At 44.1% G+C, this 17,441-nt stretch overlaps 1 protein-coding gene across 7 annotated transcripts in view; it reads right to left on the bottom strand.

Moving 5' to 3' along the window:
* MSL3 (MSL complex subunit 3) overlaps window positions 1-17,441 on the bottom strand; it is an 85,090-nt gene that overhangs the window by 54,450 nt on the left and 13,199 nt on the right. For 3 of the 7 annotated variants that reach the window (XM_068268351.1, XM_068268353.1, XM_068268354.1), the window contains exons 3-5: window positions 17,076-17,171; window positions 9,578-9,702; window positions 6,310-6,398 (exon numbers count right to left, since the gene is read on the bottom strand). In XM_068268351.1, the coding sequence (XP_068124452.1) occupies window positions 6,310-6,398; window positions 9,578-9,702; window positions 17,076-17,171 (310 nt within the window). Of the gene's footprint in view, window positions 1-6,309; window positions 6,399-9,577; window positions 9,703-17,058; window positions 17,172-17,441 lie in introns of those variants that run through there. The other 4 variants (XM_068268352.1, XM_068268355.1, XM_068268356.1 and 1 more) reach the window with 2 other exon arrangements.

Below are 17,441 nucleotides of genomic sequence, written 5' to 3'. Positions count from 1 at the left end.
CAGTGGTCTGAATGGAGAAAAAGGCTCTGGTCCTTAAGGGGCGAAAAGACTGTGGTCCTTAAGTGGTTAATTAGAATAGCTAGGCAATATAATCTTTTACCTACCCTGTTTTAAAAGAACAGGCAAATGTTTGTGATTCATGGGGGCTGCCATCTTTGTTATGGAGCAGCCATCTTTTTGGTTGAAAGGAAGTGACAAGGAGCAGAAGACAGTTCCAACTGGCTTGTGTCCTGATAACCCCTCCCAGCTGCATGCGCTAGGCTTCAAATGTCAAATTGAAAATGTAAAAAAAAAAAAGAAAAAAAAATTGCACCAAAACAGCAGAACGAGAACATCAGAAATCCCATCATGCTTTGCACAGCATCAGGGGAAAAAAGCCCGGGCAGTTTTCTTCTGTGCAGCTAAAAATGAGGCTTGTATAAGAGAAACGAAGTTCTGATGCTGTGAAACTGTTAAAGAGACACCAAGCCTTTTCAGTGCTGCTGAGTCGAGCTTTAGTCCGGAGGTTCACTTTTAACCCCCCTGGCGGTCTATTAAAAACCGCCAGGGGGCAGCAGAGCAGTTTTTTTTTTAAATCATGTAGCGAGCCCAGGGCTCGCTACATGATAGCCGCAGTGCAGCGGCACCCCACCGCCCTCTTTGATCGCCTCTGGCGATCTCCGATCAGGAAATCCCGTTCATTCCTGGAGGGCTTCCCCCGTCGGCATGGCGTCGTGACGTCATTGGGAGACCCGATCTACCCCTCAGCGCTGCCTGGCACTGATTGGCCAGGCAGCGCACGGGGTCTGGGGGGGGCGGCACGGCGCGGCGGGCAATCGGCGCAGAGCGGCGGCGATCAGAGGGCACACGCAGCAAGCAAAGTGCTAGCTGCGTGCTGCAAAAAAAAGAAATCAAAATCGGCCCAGCAGGGCCTGAGAAATCCCCCTGTGCGGCATAGCCAGTGCTCAGCACGGGCTTACCGCCAGGGAGGTTAAGGCCTCTTTTCCCACGGACAGTTAATAAGCAGTGAAATGCCTCTCAAACTCTCACAATTGTTTGCTGCTGCCTAGTAACTGCTCACTGCTGCCTAGCAGCTGCTTGGTGAGCACACAATTCAGCTGCCCATGGAAAAAAGGCCCTTGAGCAGTGGTTCCCAACCTTTTTGAAGTCGTGACACATCAGACCAAACGCTCAGATCTCTGTGACACATCACTTATGTATAGGTAGTATAGCTGCCCCGGTATAGGTAGTATACCGGTAACTGTCCCGGTATAGGTAATATAGATGCCCCGGGGTATGGGTAGTATAGATGCCCCGGGGTATGGGTAGTATAGATGCCCCGGGGTATGGGTAGTATGGGTATGGCGCATCTTTCCCTGCTTCTCCCCGCCTCCTCTCCGTCTGTAGTTAGATAGCTACAAGAAAATGGCTGAAGTCTGCATTTGTGGACATCAGCGGACTTTTTCTTGTAGCACTGCTCTAATTACAGACGGAGCAGAGACCGCAAAAGCAGGGAGAGAGCGGGCGGCGAGCAGCGACACATACCTGACACAGGTTGGGAATGGCTGCCTTAGAGGGTAGAAACACACTAGGCAGTGCAGGAAAAATTGTTTTTTATAGCGTTTTGTTGCATATGCGTCTGTGCGTTTTTGTTCTGCAAATGCGTTTGTCTTGCATTTAGCATTTGATTTAATGCGTTTCAACTACCTGTGGAAAACAGGCCTTAGGGCTCAGACACTATAAGCGCTTGCGATTGATTAGCGCTTTGAGCGCTTTAAAAAAATTTGCTCCCATTCACTCTCCTTAAAATCGTGGTAAAAATCATGTAAAAATCGACACAATTGTGTATGCATAAAAACGATTTTAATGACAGTGAATGGAAGAGATTTTTTAAAAAGCGCTAATCGATTGCAATCACTCAGAAAAGCGTTTATAGAGTGACTGGGCCCTTAAAGTTTGAAAAGAAATAAAGGTTCTGTTTTTGCTGGATTTCTGTGCAAAAAGTGATTCAGTTAATTTTAACCTTTTTTTTCTGTAACTTCCGAAAATGTGTCAAGTAAAGGTTTAGTATAGATGGAGTATATCAGAAGCTTGAAACAAAAATCAACACTAAAAACTAACAGTTACTCCCCAAATCTCTGATCATTTACACTTCCGAGCTGCAGCAGCTCAAACTGCACTAATACGAATGTAAAGGTAGTCATACATCTAGCGATGATGGGCAGATTTGACCAAGAGACAAATCTCTCACTGATCGAATCTAATTAGACAGAGATCTGTTGGCTGCTCATACACTACAGGCTGATTCCTGGTCGATTTCAACGTGAAATCTCTTGGGAATCAGCCATGTCCACAGCCTCGTCGTTGCCCCTCTAGTGTATAAATGTACCCCCCCCCCACACACACACACGAATACTGCCATTACAGCGCAAGAGACTTGGGCGCAGCAGAGAGTAACTTCAGCGCCGTCAGAAGATGGAGCTTAAGTTACTTATAAAACACAATAATTCGGCCTCCAGCAATTGCTGGAAGCCTAATTATTTCATTCCCCACCATCCATGGCGGCCTGGAGGGGGAATAGTATTTAAAATCAATGGAAATTTGTGCAGGAGCAGGATAAGCCATACAGGCTGTACCCTGCGCCCACGTTTCCTGCGTCGATTCCTCTCGTACGCCCCCCCTCCCCCCAATGTTTGTATTTATACATTAGCTATCCTCTGCTCCCACTGTGCGGTGCTCATCCGTATTCGAAATCCCCCGCCGGTTATTGTAATAGATTCAATACGGTACTATTCCGTTAGCCGGGCGCAACCACTAGGTGGCGTTAATTACTATTCCCCCTCCAGGCCGCCATGGATAGTACGGAAAGATGTAACTCTGGTGGAGATTTATCGCCACCTAGTGGATCCGGCTAACGGAAAAGAACCTTCAATCCAAAAAGGAAAAAATTAGTTTGCTGCCAGATGTTGCGTGACCCTGGCGTCAACACCAATCACCGGTGAATCGATAGTGACTGTCTAGTATAGATAGTGATAGGGACTGTATGATGATGTATGTATGATAGTGACTGTATGTGGGCACGGTTCTTTACGCAAGGCAAGTAGGAAGGACTTCTGAATCTGCATGTGGGACTCCACGCTAATGGCTAAGCATGTACCCCAGTCGATGGTGAGACAGGTAGCTGGAAAGCTGCGGGACGCCCCAGCACTGTGAGATGCACTAACCCTGAAGCCCATTTGGAGAGGTAACAATGCTGCCAAATCGCTGTCTGATGATATAGTAGCTTAAGTGATGATATCACTGGATGATCATACTGAATAGTTTGGCCAAACAAATGGAGATTATGCTTCACTAAGGAACCTGGACTGTTCGCAAAGTGATATGAACTGGCATATTAGCAGAGTTAAGAAGCTGACACTACATCTACTGCTGCTTTACTAACAGTTATTATACAAGTTGCTGCTTTTTGCCTGGTGTCCTTTGGAACCATGATTTATACTGCTATTCCACCGTTTCAAGTGTATTCTACTGATGCTTTCACTTCCTGCTTTATCCATCCGCAAGCATACAATTAAGAGTGGTAGACAGGTCATGTGTATGCTCGGTGTGTATTATATCTCACAAGTGGGGCTTGCACTCTTTTGCAGGTAGGCACTTGCCTGTTTTTAAGTAGCGCTGTTCATTTCCTTGCTATGTACTAATTTATTTCGTTTTTGGTCAGCTGCTCCCACTTAACAGCCATGCTTTTGGTGTATATGCAGAGCTTCTGTTTGGGTTTAAGGTGCGTTTGTAGTTTCTGGGGGGGCTCAGCGCACCTCTGATTGGAGGCCATTCGGAGGCGGCCTGGTGTTGCGCTGATCCACCTTTTGCGCAATTTTCAATTTTCGATTTTATTTGATTAGCTGCACCCAGGCTATGCATATACATAGATTAGAATTTAGTTAGTGTTAGGCCCCTCCCATGGAGGATCGACTTCTTCGCAGTGGGAGGGACGAGTACTTAATAGGTTGCATGCAAGCTGTTACAGGAAACTAACATCCTCCTCCAGTGGTAGACAGGTCATGTGTATGCTCGGTGTGTATTATATCCCACAAGTGGGGCTTGCACTCTTTTGCAGGTAGGCACTTGCCTGTTTTTAAGTAGCGCTGTTCATTTCCTTGCTATATACAATTAAGAGTGACCGATCTGGACAATTGCTTGTATGTGTATGGTGTGAGGGAGTGCAGGTTGTTCAGGAGCGCTCCTATGGTTATTGCCTAGAGTTTTTATGGGGGTGGGGTGTTTGGTGGGATGCTTGCTGCATTTGGGAGAACCGCAATTAATTGATTAATAAAGTTTAGCATTTTTATAGTTATTTGAGTGGCAAGTTCCTGCCTGTGGAGTGCCTCTTTCTGTGGATTACAGTGATACTTGCCTGTTTACGTCCCTGTGTCCCTCCCTCCCTCTGCAGCAATCGTGGGTGCCCGGTGCTGGTACTCACCGTGCCTGTCACCGGATCACACCACCAGCTCCTCTTCCATGTCCAGGGTACCAGGGCATGCAGCTTGATGACATCATCAAGAGGCGCACCCCTGTACCCTTGACATAGAAGAGGAGCTGGTGGTGTGATCGGGTGACAGACACAGTGAGTACCAGCACCGGGCAACCACGATCACTGCATAGGGAGACAGAGTAGACATGGAAGTATTCCGCTGCAAGGAGAGATCCTGTAAATGCGCTATCGCTGTGGAGGGAGGGGAGGAACGACACTTATACTGGGCCTCCTATAGCTAGATAACGTGTACTGGGCCACTTATAGCTAGCTGACCTACTCTGGGTGCACATAGTTTGTTGTTAGAAAACCTACTGAGCGGCTTGCCCGACATTGTGTCAGGCATACTGCTTTCAGAAAGTTTTCCTTGCAAGACAGTGTCAGGCATACCGCCCAGGTGGTTAAGTCAAGTATTTACCTGACGACCAGGAAGATGGATGCCAGCCAGCGAAGTTCCTTGACGACGAGCACTCCCGATCCATCCTCCTGCAGGCAGGTAAACACAACTGCACACGGTGGGAGCAAAGGGAAAGTCAAACGATCGTGGTACTTTCAGCAGAGTTGTCAGGAATCTTAAAGATCTGTTCCGCCGTGATAGTCGTTATCGCTGAACGCTGTCTGCGTAATTGAGCACCTGTACTCACTTTGCGAGAACCGTCGCTCAAAAAACTAAAATTGCTGGTTGTTGGAAAAATTGCGTAGTGGGTACGGGCCTTACAATCCTATGGAATCTTCTTACAATTTTGATTAAAATGCAACCTTCCCCCACATGATTGCATGTTTACCTGGTTTCAGAGTTGCAGAAAACTTACAGGGCTTGCCCTGCACCAATTCATCAATGCCTGCAACAATGCCTAACTAGAAGAGCAAGAACAGCATATGGCAATATATATAGATGGATGGATGGATAGATGGATGGATGGATAGATAGAGAAAAGGGGTCTCGGTGCACCCTGGGATATCACATCAAGGTCCTCTCCTCATCTCCTTGTTCGCCAGCTGTTTTGACTTAAGTTAAAGAGAACCCGAGGTGGGGTTCTCACAACAAAATCCCCATACAGAGGCTGGCTCTGCCTATAGAGCCCAGCCTCTGTTGCTAATCAGATCCCCCCTAAATCCCCCCTGCGCTCAGCCAGAGCCCATAAATCTGAGCCGCGCTGCCGACACGCAGCGTGTCAGCAGCGGCTGTGTTTAGCTTCCTAACGTCAGTCTCCGCTCTCCCCCGCCTCCTGTATCGCTCCGGTCCCCGCCCACGTCCCTTCCCTCCACGCTGATTGGAGGGAAGGGACGAGGGCGGGGACCGGAGCTCTGCAGGAGGCGGGGGGGGGGGGGGGGGGGGCGCCGAGACGGACGTTAGAAAGGTAAACACAGCCGCTCAGCGTGGCTGTGATTTATGGGGTCTGGCTGAGTGCAGGGGGGGATTTAGGGGGGATCTGATTAGCAACAGAGGCTTGGCTCGATGGGCAGAGCCAGCCTCTGTATGGGGATTTTGTTGTGAGAACCCCACCTCGGGTTCTCTTTAATGCTACATCATATCAATATTCTGTTGTTTCCTCCCTTAACCCAAAAACATAGAGGCAAGTTAAATAGCTTCCCCCTAAATGAGCCCTATGACTATGGTAGGTATTAGATTGTGAGCCCCTCTGAGGTATAGTTATTAACAAGACTATGTATTCTATAAAGTGCTACGGAAGAAGAATTCACAGCTTTACTTCACCACCATGAAACATTTTCCAGTACACTCATGACTAGGTATCCTTAGCAACAAGGAAGCACATACAGTATTTACAGTTACATACCATTTCTGTTTTCTCTTCAAAATCACTTTCTTCACTTTTTAATTCTACATCAGTCCCCTCGTCGCTGTCCTCTGATGAACTACTTAGTGCTAGGAGATAAATATAGTGAATGGTTACCTCAAATGTTTGTGTTATACATACTTTCATCTCTCAGCGCTGCAAAACAGAACATAAACATTTAGGACTATGCGTGTTGGAAAAGGTTTACTTCTTCAATAAACATTTTCAAAGAGGAATTTGTACATGTACAAACATAATATGCAGATTATAAATTAGGATCAGTATTTAGCACATAATCCACAGATGACAAATTTAGATGGAAATCTGGATTTCAAAAATGTTTCCTAATTTTTTATAACTATGCCAAATGTTGACCTGGGCTAAGCATGTTTTGAAGCCTTCAAGCCATGCATGCGCTCCTGTGTATGCGACAGCCGACATTCCAAGCAAGTTGCCAGGAAACACTGTACCTGAGACGGTAAAAATAAAATGATACATACCTGGGGCTACCTCCAGCCGAACACACTGAATCCAGCGCAGGAGACTTGGTGCAGCCGGCGCCACCATAGGCCGTAATAGGAACTACAGGTATAGCAGCGCACAGGGAGTAACGAAGTTGCTTTTAAAACAATAATTTGGCTTCCAGCAATTGCTGGAAGCCAAATTATTTCATTCCCCCACTATCCATGGCGGCCTGGAGGGGGAAGCCCCAGGGATATACTGTATAATTTGTTTATTTTTATCGGTCTTAGAATTACTTTAACCTCCCTGGCGGTATGATTCCTTCTTGATTTTAGGTTCTCAAAGCGGTTACAAATGGAGACCTCAAAAGCAAGAAAAAATAAATAAAAAAATCATACCATAGGAGAGCCTGAAACAGCTCCTGCACTTACTCACCGCCCTGGGAGGCAGAGTTGCAGTTCTCCCTCTGTCCTTCGGGTGGCACTGTAACCCCATAGTGAGACTGAAGGCTGTGGTCATGACAACAGTCGGCGATCTCACCAGGGGCATGCAGAGCCTCCGTGGACAGAAAGAGGAATGTCCGCCAGCATCTGGATCACCCGGGAGGTGAGTGAAATCTCCCACTGCGTGCAATGCTCTGCATAGTCCTAGCTCGGGGTTACCACATTGAACTGCAGTTTTCCACCCAGAGTCTAGCTCGTGGTTACCGCTAAGGAGGTTAAACTAGTTCTTAGGCAAGTAAATAGTAATGATCACAGATAAGGGGAGCTGAACTGTTCCTTGCCTGCCCTCCCGCTCTCTGTGGTACAGAAAAGACAGCTGTGGCTAGCTTTGGAAGTGTGGCTGCACATACAAAACTGCGGGAGCGACCGCTTGTTCACGGTAGTGGCAGCAGGGGAGGAGGTTTTTAAACGTCCTGTGGTCCGTTAGGGTGGACCAACAGGACATTTTAAAACGTAGCATGGACGGGTAGTGGTTAAACATTTTTGTTTTTCAATGTTCTGTAACCTATTGTAAAAATGTATACAATAATGTACACCAAATATGTAACAAAAACAGTACAGTACATTTTTTAACATGAGGACAACTTGTTTGTATGCATGAAACATTTGTAATTCAAGTCATTCATATGCAGGGGACCATATGTATTTACTTCTGGATAGTGCAGAATCAACCCTGTGTTGAAATTGTGAGAATCTCCTTCTCTGCTATCAGGAAAACGAACATTTAGGCCTCTTGCACACTGCAAGCGATTCCGATTCAGATTCCGCTTTTTAATCAGTTTTTACATCCGATTCAGATTCTGATTTGCAGTTTGCTCCCTGCACACTGCAAATCAGAATCTTAATCGGATGTAAAAACTGATTAAAAAGCGGAATCTGAATCGGAATCGCGTGCAGTGTGCAAGAGGCCTTATACAGATTGTGGGAGTTTGTATTCCTGTGAAAACCATATTTTTACTGCGGCCCTCAATTCTCTGTCCCAGGAACGCCCTGATTCACAGTAAGACTGTTCCACGAACAATAAGTAATGAGGACTCTGCCAAATGAGGATTTTGGATTGCACAACTTGCTGCATCTGCATTGCACGTAATGTATTTCAATGGAGACACCAAAAAAAGAGCATTTTACTGATTTTTTGATCCATTTTTGAAATAGAATTCCTGGTACACACTATGATATTTTGTGGAAGATTTACTGTCAGATTGATTATGTCCAACATATCCAATCTGATTTCCAATCGGACATTAGATCGGACATGTTGGAAATAATAGATCTGACAGTAAATCTGGCAGAAAAGCTCAGTGTGTACCAGGCATAAGATACTGTATTTCTTTCCTTTGAAAAAGGGAAAATATTGATAAACCACAAACTCACCAAAAATGCATAAAAATGCAAACGCATACAAAAAAGCACAGGAAAATGTAAAAATGCACAACGCTGAAAACTCAGGGTTTTCAGCAAAGCTAAGTGTGCTCCCAGCCTCTATCATTTGCACACGAGTTATGTACAGTATAGTACAGAGTCTTAAAGAGACTTATCTAAGATGTACAAATAACCTATATGAACAGTTCTAACATACTTAAAGAGAACCCGAGGTAGGTTTGAAGAATATTATCTGCATACAGAGGCTGGATCTGCCTATACAGCCCAGCCTCTGTTGCTATCCCAAACCCCCCTAAGGTCCCCCTGCACTCTGCAATCCCTCATAAATCACAGCCGTGCTGCTGACACACAGCTTGTCAGAGCTGGCTGTGTTTATCTCTATAGTGTCAGTCTGCTGCTCTCCCCGACTCCTGCAGAACTCCAGTCCCCGCCTGCATCCCTTCCCTCCCTGCTGATTGGAGGGAAGGGATGGGGGCAGGGACCGGAGCTATGCAGGAGGCGGGGAAGCAGCTGAGACTGACACTACAGATGTAAACATAGCTTTACAGCATGGCTGTGATTTATGGGGGATTGCAGAGTGCAGGGGGACCTTAGGGGGGTTTGGGATAGCAACAGAGGCTGGGCTGTATAGGCAGATCCAGCCTCTGTATGCAGATAAAATTCTTTAAAACACACCTCGGGTTCTCTTTAAAGCCTTACAAGTTAATGTAGTTCTCTGGAAAAAGAGGTACTTGCAAGTCCCTGTTTTGCCAGTTCTAAGGACTATTGGTTGTCCATTTTCACAGTCAAAGTTTACTTTTATCTACTGGATGCACACTGGTGAGTTCACAGCATATATCCTAAGTGGTTACCGGTAAGTTGTGACCTATCGCATGTCCTTTTGACATATTCGCACAATGAACAATTAGAAGAACACTTACAGTTTTCATCATTTTCTTCTTTTTCATTAGCCGGAAAAGTTTTTAAAACAGAGTCTACCCCAGGTAATCTACAACGCTTCTTCTTCCTTCCCTTCCTTCTCCTAGGGATAGAAACGTCCATTAGTCTATATACACAAAAAGAGACACACATTACAGAATTATTGCACATTCTTAAAAGTAAGACAAATGCTTTGGACAAGTTAAATGTTCACAGTTTATACCAGGGTTGTGGAGTCGGTACAGAAATACACCGACTCCTCAGTTTAGGATTCCACCGACTCAGACTCCTCTAATTTGCATATGACAATCTTGTTGATCGAAAGTATGTAACATGAAATTCGTCTCTTAACTGCCAACGCTTAGGAATTTTAAAAGACAACTGAAGTGAGAAGGATATGGAGACTGCTATATTTATTCCCTTTAGTCATAGACTAAAACTAGTCCTTGGTAAGAGTACTTGTAAAAGGTACAGACTGGAACAAAGAACATCTATCAGGCCCTAGGCAATGTAAGTGTGGGTACATGTAATGGTGGCCATACATGGTACAATTTTTTCATACAATCTTACCATTTCTATGTAGTATAAGGGTAAATGAAGTGAATATACTGAAAGGATAATGTAGGCAGTTCCCTTATATTACATAGAAATGGTAAGATTGTATGAAAAAATTGTACCATGTATGGCCACCATAAGAGTGATGTGCAGTTACTCTGCAGGAGAATGGGGGGGATTCTTCCTCTATTACACATTCTTCATGCACAATCTGAAACCAGGTTTATGGGTGATAGACAACATGGGTGATGTTCAATGTGCACAACATTCTCAGTGGATTCCCTGCAGCTCTGTGGAGAGTGCATATGTAGAGTATAGGCCTACGTGTACGTGTAACAAAGTAAACCTGAGACAGATGAAATTAAAGTTTTATACATACCTGGGGCTTCCTCCAGCCCCCTTCAGGCTAATCAGTCCCTCGCTGTTCTCCTCCGCCACCTGGATCTTCTGCTATGAGTCCAGGTACTTGAGCCAGTCTGGCGTAGTGCGCATGCACACACTCCACCGCCGGGAGCATACTACACCTGCGCAGCACTATTGTGCAGGTGCAGAACGCTCCTGGCTGTGGAAGAGGCATGCGGCCGGACTGCGCTGACTGGCTGAATTACCAGGACTCATAGCAGAAGATCCAGGTGGTGGAGGTGGACAGCGAGGGACTGATTAGCCTGAAGGGGGCTGGAAGAAGCCCCAGGTATGTATAAAACTTTTCTCTTCATCCTTCTCAGGTACCATTTAATTCGTAGTCACCAAACCAAATTTTAACAACATATCAAATTATTTGATTTCATGAGCAAACATTTGCATAAATCAGAATCAACGCAGAATTATTTCCATCTCATTGACCATCTCTTTTAGTGACACGGCTACACATCAGGCTTTATACTTACAGCAGAGATGTTATTTAGTATATATAAGAGATTCCTGTGTAGACATCATATATACAGTCACAATTAGATGTGTATATCTGACTTTAAAAATACAGGGACTGCTTTATTGAAGCAGCACAAGTAACTAATTTTGATTGGTTTATTTCATTTTTGTGGACTAAGCACAGCTATTACTGTATGTATAAATTATTAATGATGACTATTATCTGAGAAATAGAACATTTTATCATATTTTCTATTTTAATTACTGTTTAAATTCATTAGGAGTCGGAGCATTTTTTCCCCGACTCCAGGCACCCAAAATTGCTCCGACTCCGACTCCACAGCCCTGGTTTATACTGTGACCTTTGGGTATCATAGATATCAACTGTATTATCCAGAGCATCTAAAGTAATGTTACAAAAATATATCAATTTAGGATTCAAGGATGTCTAAACCCAGTCCTGGAGGGTCAAAGTCCTCTCACATTTTTAGTACAGCACAAATTATTGAAAGGCGCTGAATCCGGAAAGGTGTTGTTCATCAAGTAGAACACGTTTCTCAGGCCATCCTAAACACTGGCATGGATTTGGCCCTCGTGGACTGGAGTTCAACATCCCTGACATAGATGCTCACAAATATTAGTTCCCAGAGAAACCATTCATTCAGAGGAAAGGCAGAACAAGAGCTCCCATCATTCTGGGAATATTGGCCCATACTTTCCCTGTTTCACAGATAAGCAGAACTATCATTATTATTTGAACTATTTAATAACTATCAAAAAGCACTTTGCTGTGCTGATTAAAATACCACTAGTGCAACAAGTATATATGCATTTTAAAGGAAACCGGAGATGAATCAACATAAAAGTTTTATACATACCTGGGGCTTCCTCCAGCCCCCTCTGCACCAATCTCTACCACGCCATCTTCCTCCACCTCCTCCTCCTCTTTCTCCCGGTAAAGGCCCCATTAGCTTGGCCAGTCAGGGCACAGTGCGCATGTGCGGCCCGGCCGCATGCCCCCCAACCCTCCCATGGAGAACGCTCCCAGCACTGCGCATGCGGCAATTGGGCAAATTTATGGGGCTTCTACTGGGAGGAGGCGGCGGAGGAAAAGGGCATGGCAGCGATCGGTGTGGAGGGCTTTGGAGGAAGCCCCAGGTATGTATAAAACTTTTGTATTAATTCGTCTGCACTACAGATTTATTTTGTCCTATGTTGCTTTCTCTCACAGTAGGTTGTCAAACTGTAACAGATCTGATTTTGGACTGGCCCATCTCATGGGGGATTCTCAAGATTTTTTTTAATTTCAAAAGCACTTACAGAATGGCAGTTGCTCAGTCCAGCCGCCCAAACAGTATATCTTTGAATAGATCCTTTCCAGGACCTGCTTAGGTAACAATCTTCAATCAGGAGATGGACTAGTCCAAAACCTGTCAGATCCCACTGCAAGCAACAGCGACATAGGAAAAAAGTAATTATAGCACATTTTATGCAGAGAAGTGCGCTTCTTATAAGTTTGTGTACACATGTATTTTAAATTTTACAATTGTTCACAATAGCAGTTCATTAACCACCCTGGCGTTCTATTGAGATCGCCAGGGCGGCTGCGGGAGGGTTTTTTTTTAATTAGAAAAAACTATTTCATGCAGCCAACTGAAAGTTGGCTGCATGAAAGCCCACTAGAGGGCGCTCCGGAGGCATTCTTCCGATCGCCTCCGGCAAGCAGAAGTAACAAGGAAGGCTGCAATGAGCAGCCTTCCTTGTTTGGCTTTCCTCGTCGCCATGGCGACGAGCGGAGTGACGTCATGGACGTCAGCCGACGTCCTGACGTCAGCCGCCTCCGATCCAGCCCTTAGCGCTGGCCGGAACTATTTGTTCCGGCTGCACAGGGCTCGGGCGGCTGGAAGGACCCTCTTTCGCCGCTGCTCGCGGCGGATCGCCGCAGAGCGGCGGCGATCAGGCAGCACACGCGGCTGGCAAAGTGCCGGCTGCGTGTGCTGCTTTTTATTTCATCAAAATCGGCCCAGCAGGGCCTGAGCGTCACCCTCTGGCGGTAATGGACGAGCTGAGCTCGTCCATACCGCTAAGGTGGTTAATAATGAAATAAGGCATGTGTGGTATAACTTGGAAAAGCCAAAGAATACATTTTTATGTGGTTTATAACTGTGAGAAAGTCTAGATTGTCCTGAAAAAAAACCAAATACATATCATATAGATGATACAAGTAATGAAAAAAAGTTATTTTATTGCTGTATCGACAGCTGATAGGCGAAAATTGTCATGAGCATTAAGACATCAAAATATTTGCTATCTTTTGAAGCACTGTTATGGGCATTCTTAAGTTAGAGGTTCTGTGATGTACAGCAGATGTGTGCTCCCTCATGTTTGGTGCACAGAATACAAATACTTAAGCTGAGTACACACGTCCGATAACGATCGTCCGAAAATGGACGAAACGATAATTGGAGCGATAATCGTGCGTTTTTAATTTTTCCACGATCGGTTTTTTGAACGATAACGATTGTTATCGTTCAATCCGGCCGATCCAACCCGGCGGATTTTTTTGACAGATAATCGTTCAATCGTTGTAGTGTGTACAAAGATGGTCAGATAACGGTTATCTGTGATGTTCTACGCATGTTTTTAATTGCGTCACTTCCGTTTGTGCACGCATTTTTTATTGGTCATCCAGTACTTTTTAGAAAAATCGTTCATGTGTGTACACGGTCGTTTATTACGAATTATTCACTTCTCATTTTAATATCGTGCATACGTTACGAATCGTTCGTTTCGAACGATCTTTATCGGACGTGTATACAAACCTTTAGATTATTTAAGACCTTGAGATCCTATTTCCTGAAAGCGTCCTGTGATTGGTTCTTAGTCAAATTTTACAGTACTTCCTGAGCCAGTGCATAAATTATATATATATATATATATACAGTGCTGTCCATAATTATTCATACCACTGGAAAAATTTTGATTGAAATGTACTTTTATTCAACCAGCAAGTAATTTTTGACGAGAAAGGACATGGGAGTCTCCAAAAAGATAAGACTATTTACAAGAGGCATTATTGTGTAAAAAAACATTTCTCAGCTTTTATTTTCATCTGAGCAAAATGTGCCCAGTCCAAAATTATTCATACCCTTCACAAACCGTCACAGTGTGTGGGAAAATCCAAAGTTCTGTACCATTTCAAATAGTCCAAGCTGTTCTAAAGCATCCCAATTACCCTGATTAATTGGGAACAGCTGTTTTAATCAACTCAACAGGTGAAAAACAACAGTTCCTTGCCAGTGGCAAAACTAGAAATCACTGGGCCCCCCATGCAAAAACTTTTGATGGGGCCCCCTTGGCCCCCATGGTGTGCAGAAAACTTACAGATGAGTGTTCTTCTAGCCTCGGCTTATTACACTCACTCTGTCCATCTCTGATGGAGCAGAACTGGCTCTGCAGACTTCTCCTGCATCACTACAGTACAAAGCACAGGGGAGGGGTAGAGAGGTTGAGGGCTGGGCGATGTACAGAAGAGCCTGCTGCACACTGAACAGGATTGTCTGATTCATTATCAGTGGCTGAGCAGATGCAGTCATTAGAAAAATTGTGCAGAGAATAGAAGAAGCTTTTTCTCTCTTTGCCCTTAGTTGTCAGTCTCTCAGGACAGGGCACCCAGTGGCTTATGGGCCCCCCTGAGGCAGTGTCCCTTGCAGGGTCTATTGCTACGCTCCTGCTCTCTGCAGTTGGTTTGTGGATAGTCATGGCTAAGACAAAAGAGCTCAGAGAGGACCGGCGGCTGCACATTGTGACTGCTCACAAGTCAGGAAAGGGCTTTAAGGCCATTTCTAAATGTTTTCAAGTTCCAGTGGTTACAGTACAAAGTATTATAGAAAAAATACAAGATGTTCCGCACCGTGGAAAATCTCAGAGGACGTGGTCAGAAGCCAAAAGTTACACCTGTGCTGGCCAGGAGGATAGTGAGAGAGTGAAAAAGAATCCAAGGATCACCACCAAGGCCATCCTGGAGAATCTGGGCTCTGCTGGTGGCAATGTCCCAAGGCAGACAATCCAAAGGAAACTGCACACTGCTGAGTTCCACGGATGCAGACCAAGGAGGACGCCAATTCTCCAGATAGGGCACACAAAAGCTAGCTTGGCTTTTGGTTCATCTGGACAACGAAGAAGACTTCTGGTCTTCTGTGTTATGGTCAGATGAAACAAAAATTCAATTGTTTGGTCACAATGATGTTTTCTTCATTTGGGGTACAAAACGGTGAAGCCTTCACCCCAAGGAACACCATCCCCACTGTCAAACACTGGTAATGGGAACCTAGAGCTTAGGGGGTGTTTTTCAGCCAATGCACCAGGGAACCTAATTACAGTAAACACCATGAAAAAAGAGCAATACATGAGGGTTCTCAGTGACAACACCGGGCAGTATGCAGAGAAACTTGGCCTTGTGCACCAGTGGACATTTCAGCCTGACAAGGACCCAAAACACACAGCAAAAGTGGTGAAGAAATGGTAAGCAGACAACAACATTAACGTTTTGGAGTGGCCCAGTCAGAGCCTGACTTGAATCAAATAGAGAATCTGTGGAGGGAGCTAAAGATCAGGGTGATGACAAGAAGACCCTCCAACCTGAAAGATTTGGAGCTCATTGCTAAAGATGAATGGACAAAAATACCTGTGCGGACATGTAAAAAGCTGGTCTTCAATTATAGGTAGCTTTTGATTGCTGAAATAGCCAATAAAGGCTTTTTTTAATTGATTATTGAGAAAGGTATAAATAATTTTGGACTGCACATTTTTGCTCAAATGTAAATAAAAGCGGAGAATAATTTTTTTCCCCACACTAATGCCTCTTGTACATAGTCTTATTGTCTTTTGGGAGACACCTATATAATTTCCCATTAATAAAAAATTACTTGCTGGATGAATAAAAGAACCTTTAAAGCGGAATATAACCCTGCATTTCAACTTTGCTCTAAAACATTATTTACAGCATATTATATGCAACCAGCATTTTTTTTTTTACTAGACCAGCATTGGAAGGGTTAAACACAGAGGTTTAAAGTTCCGTGGAGAGATATGCAGAAGTTCATTTTGATACATTTAACTAAATAGAATTTAACAAGTGATAAATGTTACACACTATTTGGCTGTCCTCCAGCTCCTTCTCAGAGAGATGAGTCACATGCCACACTTAGATACATTTATGTAAACAAAATGTATCTATGTCAGCTTCCGATGCGTCTGCAGTTCTGTCCAGGAACTTGAAAGCTCTGTGTAACCCTTCCAATGCTGGTCTAGTAAAAAAAAATAAATGCTGGTTGCATATAATATACTGTAAATAATGTTTTAGAGCAAAGTTGAAATGCAGGGTTATATTCCGCTTTAAGTCAAAATTTGCCATGGGCATGAATATACAGTATATGGGCAGCACTGTATATAATCAACTGTGAAAGGTGGGGAAAATCCTGCAAACAACTTACAGAGGGTACTGAGGAACACTGCCATAAGCGATCTGCATCTAAAACTCAAATCTTCTCTGAACCATAGGGAAAGCTAAGGGGATAGGTGGGGGAAGTAGGAGTCATTGTTTAGCTCAGAGAAGACTGCTATAGACAGAGAACACCAATAAGAGAAAAAAGTGGGGAAAGATATCCTCTTTTGACAGACAACATTACCAGGCTTGACTTTAGAAACCGTAGCATGACATCTGCACTATAAGTCTTGGTGATGCAGACAGGACACTGAGGGTAAAGGTCGGTTTTAGTTTAACAAAAACTTCCCAGGCTCTGAGCACATGCCCATGGAATATTTGGGGAATGTATTACAGCTAAAGTGGTGCTTTAGGTTATCATAGAGGCGAACAAGAAATTTTACAGCCCAGGTATGTAGAACAGTACGGTTCTCTGAAAATTCTATGCAAAAAAAACAACAAACTAAAAAAATAAAAGTCATAAAATGAGTCAATTGGTTCTACAAAAAACATGTATATAGCAGAGAAGCAAGCAGTCATGAGTAAGGAAATATAACAGCTGTAAATGGCTACCTAAAGAGGATCCTTACATGCGAGCAACAGCTTTCCTTGCAAGTTTTCTTTGCAATCGCCGATTTTCATCAGTGTCACGAAGAACATGGTCTTCTGCTGCCCACCTATCCCAGCTGGTGAAAAGAAAGAAAAAGATTTGGGGTTTTTTTGGTTTTATTTTGATGTAAAAAAAAAAAATCCAGCTTTAAAACATGCCAACAAAAATCAGGAAAAAAATAGTTTTGCTGGCATGTTTTAAAGCTGAACCTTGCAACAAAAAAGAAAACCTTGCAACTTAAACAAGAAAATTACTTAATAGTAAATGAATAACATTCCAACCAGAAATATGACGTGACATTATGGAAATTCATTATGACAATAATTAAATATTTTTTTACATGCCA

The sequence above is a fragment of the Hyperolius riggenbachi genome, chromosome 2 (genome assembly GCF_040937935.1).
Source record: "Hyperolius riggenbachi isolate aHypRig1 chromosome 2, aHypRig1.pri, whole genome shotgun sequence".
Classification (NCBI taxonomy): domain Eukaryota; kingdom Metazoa; phylum Chordata; class Amphibia; order Anura; family Hyperoliidae; genus Hyperolius; species Hyperolius riggenbachi.
Note: the sequence above shows the minus strand (reverse complement) of the source record. Positions and strands in the feature narration are given on the sequence as shown.